This window comes from Lynx rufus, unplaced genomic scaffold (genome assembly GCF_022079265.1).
Source record: "Lynx rufus isolate CCGP_SWC_20201006 ecotype Redwood Valley unplaced genomic scaffold, mLynRuf1.p SCAF_3, whole genome shotgun sequence".
NCBI lineage: Eukaryota > Metazoa > Chordata > Mammalia > Carnivora > Felidae > Lynx > Lynx rufus.
In genome coordinates, this window is record NW_025814845.1 from 18,548,735 (window position 1) to 18,576,619 (window position 27,885).

Here is a 27,885-nt window from a genome sequence, read left to right on the forward strand (position 1 = left end):
CTTCAATCTTCACTGAAGGGAGACTTACTGAACTCTGAGGTAGCCTTGGTGGTAATGGCCTTGATGTTGTGAGGCTGTTTGCTCTAGGTCCCCTATGCTGCTTTGGGATATAACTTAATAATGTCTTGCTTCATGCCTTGAATCCCCAGCTTTTTTTTAGGGGAGGCAGGATTCAAAAGTATGGGGGAGGCGGGGTGGGGACAGGGGTGGTTCATATCTCCTGCAATAACCTTTGATTGACGGGAACGAGGAACTCCGGTGTTCTTCCTTCCTCTGTTCCAAAACACTGTGGTCTCCCAAGTCCTCCATGGAGACATCAGGTGAGACCGAACAGCCAGCACTCTTTCTTGTACCTCTGTGGCCAGCTCAGTAGTTCATCTTCTTGATTTTTTGCTACCTCTTTCCCTACTTCATTTCCCCTTTCCCCTCGCTCTTGCTTCGCTGGGGTTATATTCTCCAAGGAATTCCTGTTATATAGGCCTTTACCTCGGGTCCTGTGTTCTTGGAAACCTGGATTAGAATATCATTGACTGTCCCTCCAGGCCTATGACGCTGTAAAGCTTTTTACGTGCCTAGTTTTCTTGTATGTGCTTTTATGTATTTTTCATGTGTTCTTTCCACTTTCCTCTTTTGTGCAATTTATTTATTTTTTAATTTTTTTTTATGTTTGATTTAGTTTTGAGAGGGAGAGAGACAGAGCACAAGTGGGGGAGGGTCAGAGAGAGAGGGAAACACAGAATCCTAAGCAGGCTCCAGGCTCTGAGCTGTCAGCACAGAGCCCGATACGGGGCTCGAACTCGCGGGTTGTGAGATCATGACCTGAGCTGAAGTCGGATGCTTAACCGACTGAACCACCCAGGCGCCCCTCTTTTGTGCAATTTAACTGAAAACAAGTTCTGTCCTTAACACCCTCAAGAGTTTAGATAATAATAGCCACCTGTGCACCAAGTCCCTTTACAACCATTTTTACCTCACAACAATCCTGTGTAGGTACGATTATTGTTGCCTTTTTACAGAATGGGAAACTAAGGCTAAGATGTTTAGAAACTTGGCCAAAGTCACACAATTGCTGTGTGAACGCTAGAATCTGTATCTTAAAGACACCATTCCTCAAATAAACCTCCAGCAAGGACTGGGCTTACAGGAACCGAGATATAGGAGCTCATGAAGGGTTTAAATTCCAAATGGCTGGACTTTTATGGCCATGTTGGTATACACTCAAACTTAACACCTTGCTTAACCTTGCAGTATCTGGATGGATTTTCCACAAAAGAAGAGTGAGGTGGGTAACCCTTTACAACTTTAAAAAGAAGTCTATTTTTCTCCTTGCTCATGCATGTTCTATGGCATCTTTTCCAAAAATAGACACATTTGTATACTTTGAAAATGAGGGGAGGTAATGCCCTCTTAGATAATCTCTTCAAGTGTTTTTAAGAACCCCTAAGCGACTTTGTACCTCATAACTCACAGATGTTATAAATATTTGATTGGTGCTTTGGACCCATGGAACCACACTGTGCCCAAAACACATACTTTTCTGTCCTAAGCTTTCGTTCTAGAACAAACAGTTGGTCTTAGTGTGATTTAAGATTAGGTTAGTAGGCATCTGAACTTAGAAGCATACTCAAAAGTTTTTCCATCCCATCAATCACTTTTCTAGTCTCTTGCTGTCAAGAGTGTAAGCATATCATGTTTTACCTGTTGCATAATTTGCCTTTCATCTTCAGAATTATCATTACCGTCCAAGGACTCCTCGGTGTGCAAATGACATGGTGCTCATTTTCTCATCATTTTCGGTTATGAACATGTCTACTTTTGTCTTCTTCACAGTTTGATTCCTCTTTTTTAGGACATAACAGAGATTATGTGATCGATAGTATTCATGGACCAGATTAAGCAGTAACAGAGCAAACACCCTTTTTAATAATAGAAATGACTCCATAAGCCCACTGATAAGCTTTGGCAAAACTGACTTGCTTTTGCTCTGTTGGGTGGCTTTTTAAAAACTATGTTAATATGCCGAAACTCTTAAGAGTTTTTGGTTTTGGCCTGTGGATGCAAGATACCTTTTAAAAGACTTTCTTCCTCCATGCGCCAAGAAAGATGCAGTGAGGAAGTTTACCAACTTCACTTAGTTGGTTGAGGAATCTTCCATGCCTTATTGGCTTTAGGGAGAAAGAATCTTGCAAATGAGTTATTCCACTATGTCACTTTTCTTCTTAGTATGTGGCTTTAATTCATTCAACAATTAGAAAACCATATTTATATGCAGAGGCTTCACTCTTTGGATCCTGGGGCCACCATATACGTAGTTACCACCTTAGAGATGTTTCTAAAGGTCTCAGGACCTGAATTCCCTTGCAAGCTTGGGTGGGGAGTTAGTGGGAAAACAGAAAGTTGGTTGGTGCGCAACAGGGCTTCCAAAGGAAGTTCTTTGCATTTGTCCGAGGGGCTTAACTGTAATTTGCAAAAGAAGCGGGGTCTCGGATGATGCTCCGTCAGCCGCCAATATTCCAGGGTCGCGGAGTCAAGCCAAGAAATCTCACTCGCAAGTCGCTGTGTTGGGGAAAGGCGTGCTGGAGAAGCTCCGCGGGCGCGCTGGGCGCAGGAGGAAGCCCCTCTCAGTTACCGCGCACCGGAATTCCCCACGCCCCTACCTCCACCCCAGCTCCCGCTCCACGCCCACCCACAGCCTGCCGCGCCCGCCCGCGCGGTGACGTCATCGCCTGGCAGCCGGCCGCCTGGACGCACCGCCCACGGAGTGGGAGCCGGAAGCTAAGCTAGCTTCGGCGCGCTGGCGTCCCGGAACCGCGGGAGCCTGAGAGCTCGCGCACCTGGGGAAAAGGCGGTGGGAGACAGCGGGCATGCGCGAGGCTGCCTGGCGGCGCAGGCGCGCTTCTGGCTTCGCTCCCGGGACGAGATCCGGTTCTCCGGGTTGGAGCGGGTGGGGAGTCGTGGGCCGTCCTGGCAGCTGGGGAGAAGGGGGAGAAGAAGGAGATGGGGACGGAGCCCGACGCTTGGGAAGGGCTGGTTTGCTTCTGGGATGGGAGGGGCCGGCTGGACGGATCTTGCGTCTGTGCTGGGCGCGCCCCACGGAGTTAAGGCTTTTTTTTTTTTTTTTTTTTTTTTTTTGTCGGAAGATGAACTCAAACCACCACGCAGGCAAAGAGCGATGAGCTTATCCTAAATTAGGAACACGCTCAGAACACACGCCCAGAGCCTGGTGCCAGTTCTCCCTGAGGGATGAAAACGTACCTGTGTGCCAGGCAGCGCGCAAAGGCAGACCTGTTATTTCACTCTTCTCCCGCCACCAGCAGTCCTGTGGGGCTGGCATTATGACATGGTCCCTAATTTTCCCTTCCGAAAACCGAGGCCAGAGTAATTTTTCTACGGGTTATACAGCTGAAAAGTGGTGGAGTTGCCGTTTCCACGAGGTTTGTCTGATAAAAAGCTCAGTGCTCCCCATCAGATGCTTGAAGTCACGAATGGGTGAAAATTAGACAGTAAAGACACTCTGTAAATGAATGGAAAGTCAAAAAGTTTGGACGTTAAAAACCGGGCTGCAGGAGTCAGGCAGGCGGAAAGGAGAAATGTCTGTGTCCAAGTAGATTTTGAGTGTGCTTTGGCAAGAGGAAAGAGAAGAAAGTTTGTGGGAGGCAAGGAAAAGGAAGGTAAAGGGTTGGAGGTGAGACAGGAAGTCTGAGATAAAAGGGAAGTGATTGTTTTAACGGGAACCTGGTGTTTCTGCTCGGCTTGCAAATAGAAGCATCTGTATGTAATTCTACAGATTGGCTTCTCTTCCAAAGCAATGGATTTTCTCTTTTCTGCACTTAGGTTTTTGCTAGATGCACAGTGACGCTATACCTCTGTTTCACAAGAGGATGCATTCTGGTCACTCTAATAGTCAGACACTTCAGAACCCTTGACAAAGATGATATGAGATGATTTATTGCTGAACCCTGGCCTGAGACAGGTCTTTTCAGCGTTGGCAAGTATCTTCCTATCTCCTTTTTGGCTCCAGTGGTGAGAGGCATAAACAGTTAATCATAACCTCAAATCCAGTGCCCTTTCAGTGCCAACATCTATCTTTGAAAGGAAGGAGGGGTGCCTGGCTGGTTCAGTCTTTGGAGCATGTAACTCTTGATCTCTGGATGGTGAGTTCAAGCAAGCCCCAGGTCCTAGGGTGTGGAGCCTACTTGAAAGACAGAGAAAGAAAGAAAAAGAAAGAAAGAAACCCCCACATATCTTTGTTTAAAGAAGGTTGGCGTGGGTGATTTGTTAATTTGTTTGTGGTTTTATACTGCAATTATTGCTATAATACAGCTTGCTCTACCCAATTTAGCAACTGATTAAGTGCTACCTTGTATTAGTCTCTAATTATTTAATGGGTGTAAATTTTATCTCCTAAGCAAGATCATAAGATTTCCCAGGCAGGGACTGTGTTGTTTCTTATATTCCTGAGTACTGACTTAATAGACTTTTTTCTGTCTCTTATTCCTCCTGAATCCCAACTACTCAGTACCCTGCCTGGCACATACTAGGCATTCAGTAAATATTGAATGAATGAAATGTTGCCTTCTGGAGAGCAGAAAACAAGACTGTTATTTATATTTTTCTAGTCTCCCAGCAGAATTCTCTCCTTTTGGTAGACACTCAGCAAATGTGTGACTTGATTGCTGTGCCTTTCAGCAGGGGAAATATAATCTCCCTGTTGCCCTATGAAGAATTGCCACCTAAAACACTATGTTCCCAAGAAGTCTGTCAAGAAATAATTGTTGATAGATTGATTAGCTTCAAAGAAATTCTTGATTCTTTTCTGAAGAGTGCATCTGCCCTTCCACAGTGAATGATAATCATGGTTATATTGGCTACATTGCCTAAGAAATTCTTTGGGAGATTGTGTAATTTGAGCAGCTTTTTGACTTAAGAAAACAAACCAACCAATAAAAACCAAAATCGAAGCCCTAACCCAACAATGAAAACCCAATACGAAACAGGACCTTTATGCTTAAGAACCGTACCTGAAAATTTTAAATAACTTTTTGCTCTTGGGAAAGAGAATGCGTGTGTGTGCGTGTGTGTGTGTGTGTGTGTGTGTGTGTGTGTGTAGGCGCGCTCTGCTTCGTTTCAGGTAGGTAAAGCCAAGTCTGAACAACCGTTCTGTAAACTTATTAAACTGACAGCAAAGAATCCTTGTTAGTGAGGTGGGAGTAGCGAGGTGGTGATTCAGGAAATGTTTGAACATAGGAAAGTCAGGGGCAACAGCAAATCCATTTCAGTATTTCCTTTCGGGGGTGCTAAATCTGGCCCTGTCTCCCATTTATCAGCTGTGGGACCTGGGGATAACATCTCTGGGCTGGGGTTGCCTCATTTGTACAATGGGGATGATAACGATATCACTATATAACTTTTAGAGTTACAATGTGTAAATTTGCAAAGCCTTTCGAGCACTGCCTGGCACATGGGCTTGTAGCAAGCGCTTTAGGTAAATAAAACACTACGCTATGCTAACCTCCACTTCCACATTGCTAGCTTCTTGTAAGCCCCACCTATACTGAAATTCTAGAGACGCCGCTGTTTCTGATTACAAGGTTTTTTCGACCCATGCAATTATTTTTGTTGCCGTCTACATGCCTATAACTCGCCCAAACAATTTGGGAAGTCAGTACTCCTTTGTCCCGCCTCTTTGGTCCCACCCACCTCCTGTCTGGGCGGGGCCGTGAGTGGGGGAGGGGGCATGCCCGTCTTCCTACCCTCAAACTAAGCTGCTCAGCGAAAGCGTTAACTGCCTCCCCGCCGCACTCCGGTCCTCCCGGGAACGCCCCTGGAGGCGGGGCTGTGGCGCCGCGCAGGCGCAGTACAGCAGCGCCGCGCCTGCGCCGTGGAGGGGCTGAAGGAGGCGGGGGATTGGTATGCTGCGTGCGAGTGTGTGAGGGAGGAGGCGTCGGGGCCGAGCGTGGTACTACGACGGGCGCGGGCCGGAGAGGGCGGGGGGATGCGCCGCGGCGGCGGTGGCGCGGGCGCTGGGGCTGGTGTTGAGAGGCGCCAGAGCAGCGGATCCCGGTCTCGCCGCCGCAGGAGCGCGGGTGTCGCGCGCGGCCTGAAGACGCCGTACCTTTCTAGAAGCCCCTCACCTTTTTTTTTTTTTTTTTTTAAATAACCGGAACCAATGAACGCAGCCGGGACCCGAGCTCCGGAGGCCGCCGGTGCCGAGGGGACCAGGCTGGCGCCCGGCAGGAGCTCGCGTCCGAGGCGGCGGGGGCGGCCCGAGGAGTCGCCGGCGGCGGCTGCAGCGCCTGGCGGAGCGGACGAGTGGTCGGCGGCCGTAGCGCCGCTGCGCTTTCCCCCTGCTCCTCCTCCGCGCCCTCATCCTGCCGCGACGCCCGGCTCGGCCTCGGGCAGGCTGCGGCGGTGGCATTGGGCTGCGCTACTGGTGCTTGGGCTGCTGGTGGCCGGCGCGGCGGATGGATGCGAGCTGGTGTCCAGGCACCTCGGCGGGCGGCGGGCCTCGGGCTCTGCCGCCGCAGCCGCCTCCTCTCCCGCTGCGGCGGCGGGCGACAGTCCGGCGCTCATGACAGGTGAGGGCCCGGGGGGGTGGGGGGCGGCGGGCGGGACGAGTCCGGCTGCGGAGGGACCCCCATCCCCGGGAGGGGCCCCTGGCGGGACCCCGCTATTTGACGGCCACGGGGCGATGCAGAGCGTGGCGCCCAGACGCCCGCGCCTTGGCCGCTGCTTCGTCGCGGTCCCCTACAGTCCGGACGCCTTCCCCCCCCCCCCCCCGCCGACACCCCGCCCTCGACAGAGCCTCTCGACGGCACTCGCTTCCCCGCCCTACAGTCGGGTTCCCCGGTGTTCCACGCTGAGCAATGCGGCGGTTTCTCTTCCGTGCTGCAGGAGAGCCAGCAGGGTCTGCAGGGTACTGGGCTGAATTTTTTTTTTTTTTTTTTTTTTAAGCTGCTAGAAAAAGTCGGCAGCAGCAATGCGGTATTGAGTCGGCCTACGGTGCTGCTTTTGCAAAGGCAGCTGGCAGCGAGTCTCACAGGTTCAAAGCCCCGCTGAGCCTAGTGTCCCGGGGGAGGCTGCTAAAGAGGATTCTTTGAGAGCCATAATACCTAGTGGTATGAGTGGTTCCGTATTAGTATGCGGAAACCTCTAAGTCTCATGTGTGTTTTTTGAAGGGTGGGAGGAACGTTTTAAAGGATGGGAAATATTTGCTGGTGGGAGCATCACTGGGTGACAAAGGGTGCCAGCAGAAAGCTCTTCAGGTAACCAGAAACATACTTAAAATTTATCAAGTGCGGCGTATACGGGGCTTGTATTTGAGCAAAAACAGTTCTGATTGAGTGCATCAGCACCTTTGTAATACAGAACGTTCTCGAAATTACTGAAAACTTGCGAACGTGTTGGGTAAGGATAGGTAGAAAATAGGATCCTTTTAAAGCTTTCCAGTGGCATGTGCAAGTGGTCTGCATGGTTTAGGTAATGATGTAGGGATCTTGAGATGATTTCTTTTGGAAAAGTAGTGGAGCCGAAGTAATGTTTATTTATTTATTTATTGTACTTTATTTTTAAAAGTAATCCGCAGCTTTTCTGCATTGAATGCAAGACTAAAAAGGAAGAAGTAAAGTGGAACAAGATGACCCATCATTAATTTAACCAAAGTGATAGTCCAGCAGGCGTCTGAAAGTTACTAACAGCTGCTCTGAGAAGTGCTCAAAAGCTATATTCTTTGGAGCAAAGCAGCTATTCTCTGCGTTCTATGACAGGGTGTTTGCTATTTTAGAGAGGAGGGTGTTGGTAAGCTCCGTTAAGTGCTTTGTAGTTGTATGGAACATAATGAGCAGAATATTTAACTTGGTTTACCCTGAGACCTAGCAAGCTCCTCTAAAGGAAACTGGAAACCTCAAACCTATCACTGGGTAATTTGGAGAAAATGATTACAGAGTGCTCAGTATTAGGACCGTGATATGGTTTGGGAGGATGTTTGGAATAACCTGAGGCTTGAATAGTCTTTATTCTCGAGATACAGATGTGGCAGATAAAAATGAAGAACAGTGATTATTAGGAAAGTAGCCAGATAAAACTATAATCGTGAAGGTTAAAGAAAGTAGGGAGATAAAACTGATTCTGAAGGTTTAACGCCTCATGCAGTAAGGGAGGGAGCAGAAATATTGGGGCTTCTAGAAGGTATAGCAGTGTGATGCTTGGTTTCTTGAGCAGAAGGGTTTGTTTAATAAATAATTGGCTAATGTTTTTATCAATATGTAATTGGTAGAAGGGCATATAATTCAGAAAATTTAGTATTTTTTAACCAGTAACAGTATAATGTACAATTATATCATACATAAAGTATAATGTAGATTATATCAAGGAAATTACTGCAGATGGAATTTTATTTTAATTAGCTGTTTATAATCCTTTTTGAAGATTTAAATTTTTCTGAGTTGTTTATGGCATTGTGAAAAAGGAAAGGTGATTCTTATTGGATAAAAAGTCTGGCGGATCACACAAAATGAGTTTGTGCTGTGGTGCTTTAAAATAAGTTTACAAAAATAGTATTAATTATGGAGTTTATTTTTAATGTTCTTTTCCTTTGTTGGAGTATTGATTTTTAACAAGTTAAACATTTCCATTTAAAGTTTAAAATAATCAGACTACACAATGTGCAAGTTAAATTGTGGTCATTAGTTTATTTAAATATAGTCAACAGCACTGGTATCTGGAAAGTGGTAAATTGAAAGTCTGTAATAAAGTTGAAGCATATTGAAAATTTCTCTGAACTACGTATATGCTCTCTATAGGGCTCCTTCCTATTCTTCTGATTATATGAATAACACTTTCGTTTATGGTTTCCACCTGTAAATATTGTGCTAGACCCAGAACATAATCGATTGTTGCTGATGTACACTTTAGGAAGTGGAATCATAGCCTGTACTTAAAAATAACTGTTAACTACATTCTGGGTAGTGTTAATGGAGAGGAAAGGGGTAGAGAGCATTAGTAATAAAACGTAGCTACATGTGAATTTTGAAAGTGGACAATTCTTGAAAGAATTCTGAGAGAAGAATTGTTCTCTGGCTCTGTATTAAAATTGTCATTTAACTGTGAGTTTTCTTAATAGCTCTGAAAATGACAGTCCAAATCACATCTTCTCTTTTCCGCTACAGTTTGGTTCTTTAGGGACGTTGTAAGAGTTTGCCTCTTACTAATAAAATGTAGAAAGCATTCTTTTCCACTGATGTTTCCCTCTCAGTTTTATTTTTGAGGTTTAGTGTATCCTAAGAATAAATTACCTTTAAGACATCTATTGCATATTTCGCTTTGAGCAAGCAAGTGTTCTTACAGAGACTGAGAAATCATCAAAATAAACAGACTTACCATCATAATGAATATCCGTTTGTGTTTTTCTTTTGTATATAACATTTTCAGGATTTTGCAAAAATGTTTGGATGAGGTGAAACCAATATTTATACTATTGTGAAATAAAGGTTATATATGGGGATATAGGGCCCTTGCTTTGTAAGTGATTGAAATTTAAAGCAGGTTAGGGCTTGGTGACTAAGAGTTTGTTGATTACCATCTAAGGCAGTGCTTTAATAATTCAAAACATTATTTTTTTTCTTTTTTGCGTAACACATTTAGAATCAATGAATTGATCCCAGTAGAGAATAATTGATCTCATCTGGATATGGTCTCTGAGAAATAGTTTATGAAAGGCAAGAAATACACTCAAATGTGTTATGTATATATGTGTGTGTGTATACATACACGCACACACGTATGTACGTATATTTACATATATGTATATATTTACACACACACATATATGTATATGGAACACAGTTTTTTATTCTGGCAAAATATACAGAATTCAGTTGACCCTTGAGCAGCAGGGTTAGGAGTGCTGATGTCTACAGTTAAAATCCTAGTATAATTTTTGACTCCTCCAAAACTTAGCTACTAAAGCCTACTGTTGACTGGAAGCCTAATGTAAACAATTAACACATATTTCATGTTTTGTATTATGTACTGATTCTTAAAGTAAGTTAGAGAAAAGAAAGTGTAATTAATAAAATCATAAGAGAAAATACATTTACAATGCTGTACTGTATTTATAAAAAAAAAATCTGTATATAAGTGGATCCACAAAGTTTAAACCGACAGAGCTTAAGGGTCAACTGTAATTGACACATTTAAAACATATTTTCTTATATGTAGTTACTTGTTTCAGAATTAAAAAAAAAATTTTTTTAATGTTTTGTTTATTTTTTGAGACAGAGAGAGACATAGTGTGAGCAGGGGAGGGGTAGAGGGAGAGCGAGGCACAGAATCCAAAGCAGGCTCCAGGCTCTGAGCTGTCAGCACAGAGCCTGATGCGGGGCTGGAACTCACAGACCGCAAGATCATGACCTGAGCCGAAGTCGGACGCTTACCACACTGAGCCACTCAGGCGCCCCAGTTTCAGAATTTTTTAAAACAAATTTTAGTTTCGGAAATATTTGTTTCTGTCGTTTTCTAAAGATGAGTTAATGCCACTTTCTTCAGTGCCTGTATAAAGGTTTACTTAACTATAATACTTGTCAGTAGTTTGGTATGTTATTAGGAATGTAAAACACATTTTAAAATGTTTCTTGGAAGTATTAAAATTTCAGTGAAAACTTAAAGTATTCTTAATTGGAAGGGATACGATTTAGAAAGCGCCACTTTACTCAGTGTTAAACACATCTATGTAGTGGGGCTTTCGTTAATTTAGATGAAAATACTTTACATAAATATGATTATCATTGTAAAATCTTAAGGTTCACTTTTAAGTATCTCACCTTGAATGCCTAACATTTACGTACCAAATGTCACCTTTTTCTTTTTTTCTTTTTACTTTTTTTTATTGGTATTGGCTTGAATATAGTTATGTACATGTTGCTTTGAGGAGTGTTATTTACAATGAATTTATAGTGCTAATGTTTACATTGTGACAGTGGTTAAACTTACAGTGTAGTTTACATAGTACTAGAAAATATTGTTCCTCTTTTTGTGAAATTGCTCTTTCCGAATTTAGCTTATATTTAGCTTATGAAGCCACCTTTGGATGACTGGGTCTTCTGCTATATTTGCATTCTCTTTTGCCTTCCCAGGTAGTTCTCATTACTAGTCCTTTTCTTTATCAGTCTTTGGCCTTGCTGTAGGGGTTTTCCTTTCTTCTTTTCCTTTCTTTTCTTTTTGTTTTTGTTTTGTTCTCTAGCTAACTATAGGATTAAAGAATCTACTCATTTGTTTTTTGATATAGTCTATTCTGAACATTTAAGAATTAGTAATCTTACTGGTCCGGAAATATTGCATCCCTTGTACTTTTCTTGAGAATACCACGGCAGACCTGATTGGGCTCTTGAGGGAATCCCCTGCCTCGGGGTAACTTAGAGGACCAGTTGGAAAAATGGGTTTGGGATTTGGCGTAGCTTTAGCAATAGGAGTATCCACATAGGAATTCTTTAATTTGCTAAGGGCTTTCTTGGTGGTTGGATACATGCTAAAGTTTTTAGATTAATTTAGACTTCTGAGTAACTATTATCAAGCATTTTGGATATTGGCAATGCAGTGTAGAATACTTTAAAATGGTGGTTGGAGATCTGTATCAATGCATATGGTAGCTAAAGTATAAACTGGTTAAGCTAATGTTAAACAGTTAATGGTATGATTAGTAAGCCATTTTTGATATTCACTGGAATTTGGACCTTATGTTATTAAGATCTATCAGATTTTATCAGCCAAGCACTTATTAAGCACATGCAGAATACCGCATAATAGGAATGGGAAAGAATACCAACAAGAGTAGGACAATGAGTTGTGCCTATTGGGAATAATAGACATGTTTACTAAACTGTTACTAGTTGTCAGTATTGGGCTCAATGATTTATATACATCATTATTTTTGATTCTGAGGTTAATCCTGTTGGAGATAACCTGCTATAATCTTCATATAAAAGATGAGGAAACCTATGGAGGATGATCTTAAGTAACTTGCCCAAGGTTATATTAATAAATAGCAGAGTCAGAGGTTGACCTGAGTTTCGTTGCTTTCAAAGCTTTGATTCTTAACTGGTATGTTATATGCATTCTTATACACACAACTAAATATAATAATGAGAGAGACTGTGATTAGTACCATAACAGACTGTAAAATGTTAGGGAAAGTAGGAGGGTAGAGTTTGAGTGGGACCTTGATAGCGACTTCTTGTGGCGATGAGTGAAAGAGCTTTCTGGAAGAAGGCATATGCAAGAATAAGGATTAAATTAATAGTTGTTGTTGTTTTTTTAAACGTTTATTTGTTGCGACAGAGACAGAGCATGAACGGGGGAGAGTCAGAGAGAGAGGGAGACACAGAATCTGAAACAGGCTCCAGGCTCTGAGCTGTGAGCACAGAACCCGACGCGGGGCTTGAACTCACGGACTGCAAGATCATGACCTGAGCCGAAGTCGGACACTTAACCGACTGAGCCACCCAGGCGCCCCAGGATTAAATTAATAGTTTTATTTGGAGTTCAGCATAGGGTGTATGTACAGTAGTGGGAAATGCAAAGAGAAAGAAGATTTGGGCCAAATTATCAAGGGCTTTAATATTCCTTAGTTTATACCCTTTGTATTGAAATGCCAGCACATTTAAAACTGCAGTACTCAACCAGTTCAGGAGTATGGGAAATTATATGTTTTCTTTTTTTATTAAAAGTTTTTTTAAAATTTAATTTTATTTTATTTTTGAGAGAGAGAGAAAGAGCACAAGCAGGGGAGGGGCAGAGGGAGAGAGGGAGACGCAGAATCTGAAGCAGACTCCAGGATCCGAGCTGTCAGCACAGAGCCCTATGTGGGGCTCGAACTCATGAAACATGAGATCATGACCTGAGCCGAAGTTGGAGGCTTAACTGAGGCACCCCTGAAATTATACATTTTCTTAGCATACTGGTTTTACTAGATTGTTTAAACGGAAAACAGACTTTCAGTGTTTAATCATTAGTGACTAACATTTAACGTTACCCAACATGCACATGTTATGGAGAATGCAGATTTAAATGTTAAGGTAAAACTAAAGGTTTAAAAAGGTATTTTGATCTTTGCGTGTTTTGTTCATAAACTGAAGAGGAGTAAATCTGTTTTCTGGTCGGGTTAGGAAGCAGTGGTTTTTCAACATGAGACTGACATGATCTCTGTTTGAGAAAGTGAAGTCTGGGCAGATGGAAGTGAGGAGATAATAGAGCTGAATGAAGAGGTCAGTTAGGAAGCTGCATTGAAGTAAAGGTTTTGAGAGTTTAAATCATGAAATTATGGTTATGAGATGTTTAGAGAAAATTTTGTAAAAATTTGCTTTATTGTTAGGAAGGAATCTAGAAGAAGTCTAAGAAACAAAAAAAAATTACCTTTTACTTTTTTTCTTTTTTAATGTTTATTTATTTTGGGGGAGGAGGGGCAGAGAGCAAGGAGAGAGAGAATCTCAAGCTGGGTCCACACTCACTGTGCAGTCTGATTCAGGGCCCGATCTCACGACTGTGAGATCATGACCTGAGCCGAAAATCAAGAGTCGGACGCTTAACTGACTGAGCTATCCAGGCGCCCTAAAAAATTGCCTTTGACTTTTAAACACCCTAGTGTTTGTAGAATGACTTAAATTGGTGCAAGTCCTTGAAAATATGCAAGAGGTGAAACAGTGTTGTATAGTGCCTTTATTTCAAATGTGCCTAGTTAAAATAAAAATTATTTTTATATGTGATTGGACTTATATGATGATTTACAAAGTTGTTTCTATATGGCTTTTTAGTACTCCATATTTTAAAGTGCACGTTTGTTCCTTAATAAAGGATAACTGTTTCCAGATTGACTTAATACTATATTGCATCAAAATTGAACTTCCTCACCCCAACCATCTGTAAATAGCAGTATCTTGGAGTACTGGCATATTATTTGTTTCAAAATTAACTTTTGAATTTTGCATGTGAATTTTAAGCTTGATCCTTAGGTGATGATTTCAAATGCCAAATCTAAATGATTTCTTCATTTCCTTATCCTTCTAGGTCTTTATGTTAGTAGATATTAGATAACTCCGTCCTTCTTGACACTTTCTAATCCTACCTTCAGTAACTGTTTTCCTTCACTGGTTTTACTGTTGCTAATTTTAAGGGTGGTTCTCTCCTGTCTCTGTCCTCAATCTTGTGTTCCTCTCATCTAGCTGAACATTTCCTTCTCAGAGAACTTCATTACTAGGAAAGTTCTAAATTGGGGATAGGAAACCCCAAGCCAATGATTGATTTGACTTGGCTTTATTTCATTTGGCTCTTGAGGTGATACTGCACAACCATGGTGGCTGCAGTCCTGAGAGTAATTTCCTTTCTGCTAGGCTTCCTTAGTCATATAGTTTAAAGTGAAACAACTTTGGGATAAAGGCTAAGATTAGTTGTAGAGTGTTAAATAGTAACCATTTAGTGTTTTCTTTACCTGGTGGTAATTCCCCTCACCCCAGAACCACAGAGTAGTCAGCTGGACTAACACTCATCTCAGCACCCAAGCACCTGTATCTGTCCCAGTGTTTCTTGCAAAATGAATTTGCTTATGGCTCTTGGCCTCTGTTTAACTTATTTTCCCTCTGGTGGTTCTCACTTTCTCTACCCCTTTCTTTGTTCTTCCTGAACTTGCCATTATGTGGAACTGAAACACTTCAAAAATGACTTTATTGAATTATATACTGGGTTTTGAATTGTAAAAATAATTGGAGTGAGTCTGATTTGTGTGATTTAAAAATACTGAACAACCCAGGGTACCTGGGTGGCTTAGTCAGTTAAGAGTCTGACTCTTGATTTTGGCTCAGGTCATGAACTCACAGTTCCTGAGATCTGTGCTGACAGCACTGAGCCTGCTTGGGATTCTCTCTCTCTCTCTCTCTCTCTCTCTCTCCCTCTCCCTCTCTCCCTCTCTCCCTCCCTCCCTTTCTCCCTCTCCCTCTGCCCCTCCCCCATTCATACTTTTTCTCTCTCTCAGAACAAGTAAATAAACATTAAAAGAAATACCAAACAACCTTATCACAAACCCCTTCGGTAATGAAAATGATTTGTAGTTGTTTCTTAAATGATTCTCAGTAAGTTAAAAAGGTTTTTTAAACCCTTACTGGAAATTTTTATCTGCTATTTACCATACAGGACATTTCACAGACCCATGTTATTGTGCAGGTATTTTCGTCCCTTTGTAAAAATATCTGGTGTTGAGGGGCATCTGGGTGGCTCAGTCAGTTGAACATCTGACTCTTGATTTTGGTTCAGGTCCTGATCTCATGGTTGGTGGGATCAAGCCCCACATCTGGCTCTGTGCTGACAGCATGGAGCCTGCTTGGGATTCTCTCCCTCTCTCTCTGCCCCTTCCTGCTTGCACTCTCTCTCCCTCTCAAAATAAATAAACATTAAAAAGAAAATCTGATGCTGAGTAAATAGTCTTAATCCTCCTTTATTCCTGTTTTCCAGCAATAATCCTCTGACTTTTCCATGTATGATAAGTATGTAATTTTTCCTGGTTCCCTACTTTCATCTTCAGCAATTCTTTCTGCTTTGTCACACACATTCAAACTGTTAATCTTTGAGATTTCTTTCTTCTGTATTTCTGTATACCAAATTAAAAAAAATCTGCTTTAAATCTTTGTTCATCTATGGGTATAGGTACTCTGCTATTTTATGAATTTGCTTTTTAAAACATCTCCTGTGATGTGCATCCAGTCTTTGGTTCTAGGTCTATTGAAATAGATCCTTAAAAGAAGTATAAAATCAGAAAGTCAGACTATGGTGAATCTGTGTGTGTGTGTGTGTGTGTGTGTGTGTGTGTGTGTGTACATAAAGCTTTTAACATAATTAAGTGACTGTTTTATGCCAGATATGATGCAAGGAACTGGGGATATAAAGATGCTAACATTGACCATTTTTATTATTGCAAGAACAATGTAAACTTTAAAATTGCCGAAGAGTAGATTGCATAATCTAAAAAAATAAGTATTAATATTGTATTTGTTTTTTAAAAGGAAACTGCTGTGGTAGCTTATCTAGTAGCATTACTGCATTTACTAAAAATATCATTAGAATATTTCTTAGAAGTTTTTTGTTACACATTTGCAATATTGAAAATAAGCCTTCTTCCTTCTTTGGAACAAGGTGTGATGTAAATAAATACAGTTCTTTTTTGTTTGCTCTTTGGTATTTTATGCTTCACTAACAAGCAAACAAACAAACAAGATACTTCAGTGACTGTAATGTTCCAGTCACCAAGGTTGGTGTTTCGAATTTTAAGATTAATAAGTTGTTGGGACGCCTGGATGGCTCAGTCATTTAAGCGTCTGACTTGGGCTCAGGTCATGATTTCACGGCTCGTGAGTTCGAGCCCCACATCGGGCTGTGTGCTGACAGCTCAGAGCCTGGAGCCTTCTTCAGGTTCTGTGTCTCCCTCTCTTCTCTCTCTGCCCCTCCCCTGCTCACACTCTGTCTCTCTCTCAAAATTAAATAGACATTAAAAAAAAAGAAAAGATTAATACGTTGTTGACCTTGCCTTGTGTTCTAGGAGGAGATACCCCTTTTAAAGGGTGATAATACATTGTAACAAGAGTATAAGGGCATAAGGGCTATATTTAATAGAATTACAGAGATGGAGTTACTTACTCATTTTGATGTGGAGAGGTGGGCTATTAATGAAGATTTTTTTTTTTTCCCACAGTAGATAACTCACTGGGAATGCGTGAGAATTTGTCACATAGGGAAAAGTATAGCAGTGTGAGAGGAGGAAGCTGAGTAGGGAATGACATTTATCATAGACATTGCCATTTGAGAATGTTACATGAGGTTGTGAATTACCAAATACCTAAAATGCAACGGTCCTCCTGCCTGTAGTGTACCACCATCCATATTTGCATGTGGGATTCATGTTTATGCCCGGCATTTTTGTATTTTATCTTACTTAATCCTTTAGAATCCTGGTGAGGTTATCATCATCCCCATAGATTACTACATATAATGGAGATTTAGGAGTGGTCTCAAATAGTTTATATCTTAAAAATCCTCCAGTGCCAAAGATCTGTATGATAAAGCACAGTGTATGATTGGAGGGGAATTAGGAAATGAGGCTGATGATACAGCAGAATTAAACATTCTGATTAATTTTAAATTCTTGGTCTTTATTGTCTAAAGAACATTGTGAGTTTATTTTTCATTCATTTTTGGTAAATAGCCAGCTTTTTATTTCTTAAAATTTTGCATTTAGTATTCTGAAATCTTAAAAAATACTAATTTAAGATATATAATTTCTAGAAATTAGAAAAAATTGGTATCCTCATTAAGTGGGTAATTCCTATTTGTGGTTTGTTTTAATGAATATGCTGTAAGGATGGAGTGTCATTTTTAAGAGGCATAACATTTCATATCTTGAACTTTTACCTGGGTCACAAGTCTGCTCCCAGTTTTGTACAGTGAGATTAGGAGCATGGCCTCTAGACTAGAGCAGGATTTCTTGGGCGGTCCCAGTCTGACAGTGGTTTTGTAATTCGCGGTAGGTGATTTAATCTATTCATGCCTGAAAAGGGTTCCTGGACCCAATTCCAGTGTGTGTGGGGAGACTCGCCCATACCAACAAGCAGTTCTCAGACACCAGCATGTGTCTGAGAATTCGTTGCAATTCTGACACTATGTACGTGCAGATAGAATCAGATTCCACAGGTTAGAAGTCTCAGTCCCACAAGACTACTCTCCACTTCAGAAGCCAGTCACAAGCCCAGGTTGTTACCTATGCTTCTGATTGACCTGTAAATCAGAGGTTCCCATGACCCCGTATTTGGGTTCATTTAGTTTGCTAGAGTGGCTCACAGAACTCAGGAAACCCATTTACTTACTAGATTACTAATTTATTACAAAGAATGTTAAAAGGCACAGATCAGCAGCCGGATGAGATACCTAGGACAAAATCTCAAACAGAGGAGCTTTTGTCCTCCTGGAGTTTGGGGCTCTGGATAATGGCACATGGAAGCGTTCTGTTTCCCCAGAGTGGAAGCTGTCTGAACCCCCTTTTGGGTTTTTATGGAGACATTGGGTTTTCATTATATAGGTATGATTGATGAACTCAGTGGCCGTTGGGGATTGATTCAACCAACCCCTCCCTCCTCCTTAGAAATCAGGGTGGGACTGAAAGTTCCAGATCTACATTCGAGCAGTGTATGGTTCCTCTGGCAGCTAGCCCCATCCTTTAGGTGCTTTGCAAAATTCGCCTTCAGTAACCTAAGCCCAGTTGTAGTGGGAAGGGTTTGTTATGAATAATAAGACACTCCTTTCACCTTTATAGCTCTGAAGCTTTTTCAGAACAGGAAACAAGAGCCCAAATATAAAAGATGCTCCCTTTGCTCTTATCCATCAGGAAGTTCCATGGGTTTTGGGAACTGTGAGCCAAGTTTGGAAACTGTGGACAAAGACCAAACACGTATGAATTTTTATTTTGGTCATCTCTGTGACCAAATACATACATTTCTTATAAATTACAATATTACAGTGCCTAAATGTCCTTATCTCTAAAATGATTTGACGATTACATGAGTTAATCTGTGTAAAGTGCTTAGAACAGAGTCTGGCAGATCTGAGTATTCAGTTGTTGGCTTTTTTTTTTTTTAACCTATAGATAAAGATGTAGGATAGTTGTAGAAATGTGCTGTGATATGTTGAGTATTGTTAAGATGTTTTATGTTGCATTAAAAAATTTGAAGACGTAGTTTGAGTCACATCTATGATCTAAATAACCATTAATGATCTGAGCTTTGAATGTATGTATGTATGTAACTAAGTATGGAGATTGAAATTGAGGAGTACTGTGGGATTTTTAAAGAATTGTGTCATTGGCTTAAATGATTTTTTTTACCTTTTTGTAAGATTAAAAGATTTAATGCATTTTGCATTTGAAATATCAGATAAAATCTTTAAGGTCCCCATGGAGCTTGCATTTCATTTGGGAGTATAGGGAAAAAAAAATGTTTTTAACTTGTGAGAAATGCTATCAAGGAACAAAAGAGGCCCAAGATAGAAAATAATGTGGATGGTGTAGGGACACCTACTAATTTAGGTAGGCTGGTTAGGAAGGGCTTCTGAGAAGGTGACATTTAAGGGGACATCTGAAGGGTCAGGAGCCAAATCTGTGAAGAGTTGGGTAATAGCATTCCACGAAATGGTAGTAGCATGGACAAAGACCAGGAGGCAAGAAAGAATTTGAATTATTTGAAGAAGCAAAAGTATCATTTTGACTGAACATCTCGAGGAAGAGGGAGAGAAGTGTTTGATCTGGCTGTCCCAGTGGGAAGGGCCAGATGATACAGAGCCTCATAGACCATGTTTGGGGTTTATTCAGTGGGTGATAGGAAGCAGTTGAAGCATTTTAAGGAGAGTAGTTTATAATTCCTTTTTTGAGGGGAGGTTGTTAGTGTTTTTTTTTTTTTTTTTTTTGCCCTGGAATTATTATGGAAAAGACATGTAACACAAAGTTTACCATTTTAACCATTTTTAAAAAAGTTTTATTTATTTGTTTTGAGAGCATGTGTGTGTAAGCTGGGGAAGGGCAGAGGGAGAGAGAGAATCCCAGGTAGGCCCCTCGATGTCAGCACAGAGACATATGCGGGGCTCGATCCAGGTGAGACGATGACCTGAGCTGAAACGGAGAATTGGACGCTTAACGGACAGAGCCACCCAGGTGCCCCTTAACCATTTTAAAGTGTGCAAATTCAGTATTGTTAAGTATATCCACGGTGTTGTGAAACAGATCTCCAGAAGTTTTTAATCTTGCAAAACTGAAACTCCGTTAAATTTCAATCAGGAAAAGGAGGCAAACTGAAGAAGAAACAAAGAACTTTTATTTGGGGCCATAGAATTGGTAATTTAGGGAGCGCAGATTCACATAGCAGCTGGAGAAGTGCCCTGCTCATGTGGGGGAAAGCAAGGGGTTTTTATGAGAAAGAAGAAGGTAATTACATCACTTAGACATAGAAGAACGGAAGAAAATGTTCATTGGTGCTAACCGGTTGAGCTGCTTTTGATTATTCTCTAATCGACTACTTTATTGGTGCTATCAAATGAAACTATTCTTGGTATGCATTAGTTAACCGTTCTGTCTTCATGAAGTTCATACCAGCAGTTTTATGGTCCGAATGTCAGTTGTTCTGTTGTATTTTACTAGCAACTGCTGGAAACAGTTGCCCCTTCTGGCTGGGTTTGAGTTCATTAATTAGAAAGGAAAGTGGAAACTGAAGCTTTAAAGTGGAGTCTGTCTTTCCACACCATCAAACAGTAGTTCCTCACAGTCTCTGGGACCTTCATTCTGCTTTCGGTTTCTATAAATTTGACTACTTTAGATACCTCAGTGTAAGTAGAATCATATAGTCTTTATTTTATCGTGACTAGCTTTGACTTAGCTTAATGTCCTCAGTGTTCGTCCATGTTGTAGCATGTGGCAAGATTTCCTTCCTTCTTCAAGGCTAAATGATACTCCATTGCATGTATGTGCCACATTTTTTATATCCATTTGTCTGTCAGTGGACACTGGGGTTGCTCCTACCTTTTGGCTGTTGTGAGTAGTGTTGCTGTGAACATGGGTGTGCAAATATCTCTTTGAGACTGTGCTTTCAAGTCTTTTGTGTATATATATTCAAAATGGGATTCAATATGGGATTGCTGGGTCATATGGTAATTCTATTTTTTGTCTTTTGAGGAACCTCATACTGTTTTCCATGGTGGTTATCCCATTTTACAGCCCCACCATCAGAGCACAAGTGTTTCAGTTGCTCCATAATTTACATTTAAAGGATTTATTTGGCTATTGTTTGGGGGATGAATTGTTGGGAGCAAGAGTCACCAAAAGGAGATTGCATAGGAAAGTAGTTATTAGTAGTCTAGTTGAGAATTACTAATGGCTTCGACTAGGATGATAGGAGAAGAGGAGGGGTTAACAAGGTATTCTGGAATTAGAATTGATTTGGCTTGCTGATGGATTGGGAAACAGCAGTGAGACAAAGGGAAGAATCAGTGACAGCTCTTAGATTGGTGACTTCTGGGTCCCTAGTGACCTCCACAATGGCTAATGCAAGTAGGAAAGTCTTTCCCAGAAGCCCTCAAAATGATTCTTCTCAGGTCTCCTATGTCAAGTCTGGGTTAGTAGACAAGGATTTCCCTTTTTAGAACAATCGTGTTTCATTCTCCTAGGACTGGGGGAGTGGCCCACTTTCCTGAGCACATTAGTACCCTATATATTTGAACAAAATGGAGGTTCTCTTAGGAAAGGAGAAGGGAGGGAATGACAGATTAACTAATTCGCTTTGTGAGTTTTGGGGAAGTATTGTGATCTCTTTTGCCTCATTTGTAAACTGGGAATATAAGTACCTCACAGGATTGTTGTGAAGATTAAAATAGTGGATTTGAGGGGCGCCTGGGTGGCGCAGTCGGTTAAGCATCTGACTTCAGCCAGGTCACGATCTCGCGGTCCGTGAGTTCGAGCCCCGCGTCAGGCTCTGGGCTGATGGCTCAGAGCCTGGAGCCTGTTTCCGATTCTGTGTCTCCCTCTCTCTCTGCCCCTCCCCCGTTCATGCTCTGTCTCTCTCTGTCCCAAAAATAAATAAACATTGAAAAAAAAAATAAAATAGTGGATTTGAAGTGCTTAACAAGGAGTAAAATGCTCAGTAAATATTTTCTTTACCTGATTCCCTCTCCCCTCTTTTTTTTTTTTTAAACTTTGTATTTCTTTTAATGGTGCCACTGTTTTTCTAATCAATCAAACACAATTTCTTGGAGTTACATTTGATCTTTCCCCCATTTTTCTATTCAAGTTCAGAGTGGGCACAAACTCCTTGATTATCTTTTGTATGTCATAAATATACTCCAGCAAAATTAGACTACCCCTTGTTCTTTGAATACACCTCATTGTCTCCCTTAGTCCATTGCTTGCATGTTTCTCTCAAAGTAGAGTGTCATCTCCCATCTCTCAAGGTCCATTCCAGATATTTGTTCAGTCAGTAAATCTGTATTGAGAGTGTTCTATGTTCAGCACTGTTGTATGAATTGTGGATACAGTGGTGGGAAAAGACTGCCATGGTTCCTCCTCTCCGTATTTCTTTTGTCATAAAGTCTTTCCAAAGTTATCTTCAGTGAGGCATGACTTCTTCCACCTTGGAATTTTCTTAACAGATTGTTTATACCCTTTGTATTGCAATTCTAACTGGCAATATCTGTCTACTTACGTTGTATTACAGTGGTTCTTTCTTTTTTACCCATTTGAGGTTATCTGTAACAATATCTTCTTTCTCATGGAGGTTGTCCCATAGCCTTCTAAATACTTTTCAACTTGAAGGTTTGTTTTTGGTTGTAATCTGTTGTAGTTGATGATGCCTTACATCTGTACAGTGATTAATGCTTTACAGGTAGAACTTTGTGTCCAGTGTGTTCAGCACTTTACGATAATATGGGTAGTCTGGAGCATGGTATGATCTAATCACCGACATCTGTCCTTATCTAAGATGTTTTTTGTTGCTATTTGAAAAATTTTATGTGTTAAATATTCTTGGAACAAAAGTGTAGTATATCTGTATTTGTGACTGCTAATAACTTTTAGTGGAAAAATGTTATAGGATCAGCTTTCAGTTTTTCACTTACATAAACTAAGTAGTTATGATTAATATATTACTCAGTTGGCTTGAGTCATGAAGTCCTCTTTAGTTTATAATTTTACATCTTTTTGAAAGAGTTTAGGGAAATTAAAATGATGTGACTATTAAAAAGTCTGGAATTTTATTCAGTTTGTAATCTCATAGACATTAAAAAACGTTTAAAAAGTGCTGGTTAACGTGAAATTAAGAGTAGTAGAGTCCGTTTTAGGCATGGTCAGTGAGATTACATTGTGCTACTTAGTTTGGGAGTGTATTTATTCAACAAATCTTTGAATGCCTACTGCTAGATACTTTTTAGGTGCTGGAGAAATAGAAAACTAAACAAGTGAAGTCTCTGCTCTTATGATTTCACTTTTAGTGTTCTAGTCATTTGTCATGCAATAATAGTTTTGGTGTATACAGTATGTGATATTTGAACAAATTGGCAACTTCCTCATTTTGTGAATGCTGCTGATCCCAGTATTCACTGGTTTCCACACTTTTGTAATTGAAACTGAGAGCCATGTTGTTTTTACCTATTACTCTTTTTACTTATTTATAATATGTTATATAAGTCATGATAAATCTCTTTAAGTCTTCTACAAAGCGTATATAAATATTTGTCTTTTAAAATCAACCTCAGTGCAGTATAATAGACCTAGAACTGGAACCCAACTCTATTAACTCCTAGTGCTATGTTGTTTTTGCCATAGGCTATATACTATTTCTTTATGGGATCTATTTTAAAATGTTATAGAAATGTGTAAATATGTTGGTCCTCTGAATTTAGTCAAACACATATGAAATTTTATAAGTTGTCTAAACTTATTTATAAAATTGTCGTTTAGCTTTTATAGTGTACTAAAAATTTAGTTTTACATTTTGAAGTCTTAAAAATTTTTTTTCAGGTAGCTGGCTGGTAGTCATGATATATTTGTCATAAATCTTGGTATGGAACTGTCAATAATTGGGACTTTTTCTTTTCTATTATAGATTAGTAAAAGAGTGAAAAAAATTCTAGGGCCCGTGATTTATAATGAAAAGACTGTGCTTAGGAATTAAAAGATAATAAGATAAATCTTTTTTTTTTTTTTTTGTCTTTGGTCAGTTTTTAAAGATTTCTAGATATACAGCAGCTGTTTTTAGTTAAATACAAATTCCAAAGCAAGACATGGTATGTTTATAGATAATTTTTAATCATGATGAAGATGTACCTGAAAAGTCTTACCCTAGAAGAATTTGAAGTTGAAGAACTAACTTACAGGAAAAATAGGCTTCAAAGTGAGAGATCAATAACCCTATGAAAGTCTTTATTAATATTTATATTTGCTAAGAGGAAATGCCGTAGGAAAGAAATATTTGCATATTCTGAATTAGTACTTCAGAAAAGTTAATTTTTATTTATCTTTTCAATATAATGAAGTGTTCAGAATTTCCTTTTGTAGTTTGCAAGATGCTTGAAAACCCATCTTACTGCCTTTTATTCTTTTTAGAGAGAGCATGCGTGAGTAGGGGAGAGGGACAGAGGAAGAGAGAGGGAATCTTAAGCAGGCTCCACGCTCAGTGTGGTGCCTGATGTGGGGCTCCATCCCAGGACCCTGGGATCATGACCTGAGCTGAAATCAAGAGTCAGACGCTCAACTGACTGAGCCACCCAGGTGTCCCTGAAAACCCAGTTTAGGTTGTAGTAGACAGTATGTATTACTAAGGAGCGTATTCATACGCTACTCAGTATTTAGTCCATCAGAAAGTTAGATATCCTTTTTCTGTTAGTTGGAATTGTTAATTTATATCTCTGAGGGTCCATGGTGGTTCCAGACGTGCTGATTGACTTAGATGAATAAAACGGGAAAAACTTTGGGTACGTTTATTTCACAGTTCTTTTTATATTCCTACTACTATGGCTCAGGCATCTTTAGTAATTCATAGCGTATTGGTAAAAATTGAGTTCTTCCTTTAGGAAACTTGTTATCAGGAGACATGAGGATTTTGAACATTCTGACTTGCCTCCGTTCCCACGACTTAAGTGGGTCTTTGGATCTTAGCACTTTCCCAGCTTTGAGACAGCAGAAGGATACTCTAAAGGTCAGGTAAACTTTACTTAGGTTTCCTTTAATTTAGGATTGCATTTTAAAAGTCTCAACCCTGTCTCTTCTCTGCTTTATTCTGATCAGTTTCTAGATGCCTCTTGTTTCCAGTCATCTGTGACACAAATTCTCCCAATAGTGGACGTGGTAAACCATAATTAAATTTGTAAAAGAATTTTCACAATGTAGAATGATCATCCCTGGGGATTTACTAAATTCACGCAAAGTAATTATTTTTACAATACATAACTAAATGCCTTTATTTAATGTATTTGCTGAAAATTAATAGGTTTGGTTTTTTTCTCTTTTTTTTTGTCAAAGTAATATAGTCTAAACATCTATATTTGGTTGCTGTTGGAAGGAAACTCTAATATGTGTTTATTTGGTTATAATTCATGTCTTTTTCATCTCTTACCACGTTTTTCTTCTGTTTCACCTGTTCCTCTAGTTAACTTTTTATGTGGAGATGGAAATAGTATGTTGTTGTATTTTTATAGATAGTAGAGAGTATTTAACACTATCTGCTAAATACTTGCAGTATTTTATTATTTCAAGCTATATCTTTTGTCTCAACCCTTTGTTTTAACTTGCTCAATTTAAGATAATGATAGCTTCACAATTTTAAGAGTTTTCTGAGCTCCTTGGATCTGTGGTTTATTGTTTTTCATTAATTTTGGAATATCTCAACTATTCTCTTTTCAGATAATTTTTTTTTTGTCCTACTTTTCTTTCTTCTCCCTTTGGCACTCCAATTAAGGGTATGTTAGATCATTTGATACTGTCCCACAATTGTTGGGTGCATCCTTTTCTTTTCTTTCTTTTTTTTTTTTTAAACCCATTTTTACCCTTTTTATTTCAGTTTGGATAATTTCTGTTGACCTGTTTTAAGTGCACTGATAATTATATGAAAGGAATTTTACACATTTGAAATGGTGTTTTTATTTTATTATCGTTTGACTGTCTTTCATAGTTTTCATATCTGTTGAGATTCCCCAGCTGTTTATACATATTGTCCAGATACTTTAACATATTAATTCTTTCCTCTAGATCTTTTAACATTAATCACAATTATTTTAGTCATCCTGTTTGATAATTCTAGCATCTGGGTTATCTCTGTGTTTGGTTCTGTTTGCTTTATCTCTTGACAATGAAGTTTTTTTCTTTTTTTCTTCCTTTTAAAAACGTGGTTCATAATTTTTTTAATGGCTCATAATTTTTGATTGACTGATAGCACAGTTGAGACTGAGATAAATCTTGCCGATGTCCAGAAATGGGTGTGCTTCTTCTGTCAGACTATTAATGTGGTAGTTGAGATAGTTTTGCTAGTAGTTGAGCTGGGTATGGCTCTGTTGTTACTGGTCATTTTCGAGTGTACCACAGACCAGAAATTTCCTGTTACTTTGTGTTTTGTGTGGCCTGAGTAGTGTTCTGACTGCATTGGCTGCTGTCAGCAGCATGCCTGTACTGATGGGGGCAGTGGAGGGGCTCCCTCTGTGTCCTAGATTTGTGGGGGGAGTGAAGGAGTGTTTGGGTTTCCTGATCTAGTTTAAGTCTTCGGCCTTGGGATTGGGCTTCCTCAGCCTTCTTCCTCTTCTCACAGTGGCAGCCAAACTCTGCCTTGTATCTGGGGGAGGACTTAGGCTAGAGAGTTTCTTGTTCTTTGCCCAGGGGTAACGTACTTTGTTTTGGTGTGGGATCCAGGGATTCCTGGGCCAGGAAGGTTTCTTGTCCGTCTCCTGAAGCGGTGGGCTTTTACTTCTACCTCTTCCCAGGAGCAGTGGATATTTGCCTGGGCCCTGGGGATGTGAGAGTTTCCTAACCCTGTCTGTCTTTGCTTCTGTTGGTCTGTGCTTGTCCCTCAAACTGACTAATCATGGTTTTTGGTATGTGCCTCTTTGCCAGTGCTTTTCTTCCAGGCTGTGGATTCTGTTCTCTTATCCTGTTACTTGTATTCCCTGTCTAGCTCTTGACTTCTGTTGATAATTATTTGCTCCTAGACTTCCATGGTCTAAGTTCCTGGTCTCAAGCTCCCTTTGCATTGTGTTCAGGTTGAGCCGTCAGCCTTACTTCCTAAGGTACTTACTGAAAAGTCAATAAACTTTTCGATTATTTTTGTGATTCAGGAATTTCCAATTATTCTCGTTAATCTACATAACTGTGTATAATACTAAACTCTTTAGACCTTAGGTTGTTGTATAGTTTTTACCAAAAAGTCTCTAATGAGGATTATAGGATTCCATAGTTCTTCTTAGCGGTTCTTAATTTTTTAATCCTTGTTGCTCACCTGTGGTGAAGAGTGCATGGTGTTGTAGAGATTGAGTCAGATGACCTGGGTTTAAATTCCGGCTTCATCGTTTCTTTCATCGGGCCACTTCTCCATAAGACATTTGTTGACTCCCTTTTCTATTTTGGTGTTGGAGTCATTACTATGACTTCTGGCAGCTTTAATCTATGGAGCACAGTCATTGTGTTAAGTGTTTTTCATAGGTTCGCATGTAATCCTCTCTGCAACTTTAGAGAGCAGTAGGAATTATTTATAGTAATTATTGGAGGGATTATTGAGTAATTATTTTAGGAAACTGGAGGCCTGAATACTTAAGTGTCATATCCATTACCCCATAGATAGTAAGAGATGCAGACCTTTAACAAACATTAGTTAACGTTCCATCTGATGTATGCTTCATAACATACTTAACTATTCCTTATTATTGGAAACACACTTGAAATTTTAGTTTCATAAATAATGATTCATTCAGACTCCTAGGAGCTATACTTGATCGTTCTGGGTCCTTATCTCCCACATCCTGACCATCTGTTAGTAAATGCTATAACCACCCACACATATTTTGAGTTTTCTCCACTTTTCTCTATTTCCATGGCCATCACTCTACTCCAGGCCACCATTACCTCTCATTGGGATGCCTGCAGTGGCTTCCTAACTTCTTGTTACTGCTCTTGACCTTCTACAGTCTGTTCTCCAAGAAGCCTGTAAAATTACACATAAGATCATATCCTTCTCCCTTCAGTAGCTTCCCTTTTTATTACAATAAAATAGACATTTCTCCTGGCCTACAAATCCCTGCATGGTCTGGCTCCTGCCTACCTCTCCAGATTTATCTCTTTTT

The 27,885-nt window shown here is 40.2% G+C and overlaps 1 protein-coding gene across 3 annotated transcripts in view; it reads left to right on the top strand.

Annotated features, from left to right (window-relative positions):
* The first annotated feature begins 5,997 nt into the window (after window positions 1-5,997).
* STIM2 (stromal interaction molecule 2) overlaps window positions 5,998-27,885 on the top strand; it is a 150,337-nt gene continuing 128,449 nt past the window's right edge. For all 3 annotated transcript variants that reach the window (XM_047091062.1, XM_047091063.1, XM_047091065.1), the window contains exon 1: window positions 5,998-6,578. In XM_047091062.1, the coding sequence (XP_046947018.1) occupies window positions 6,170-6,578 (409 nt within the window). In that variant the 5' untranslated portion in view covers window positions 5,998-6,169. The remainder of the gene's footprint in view (window positions 6,579-27,885) is intronic.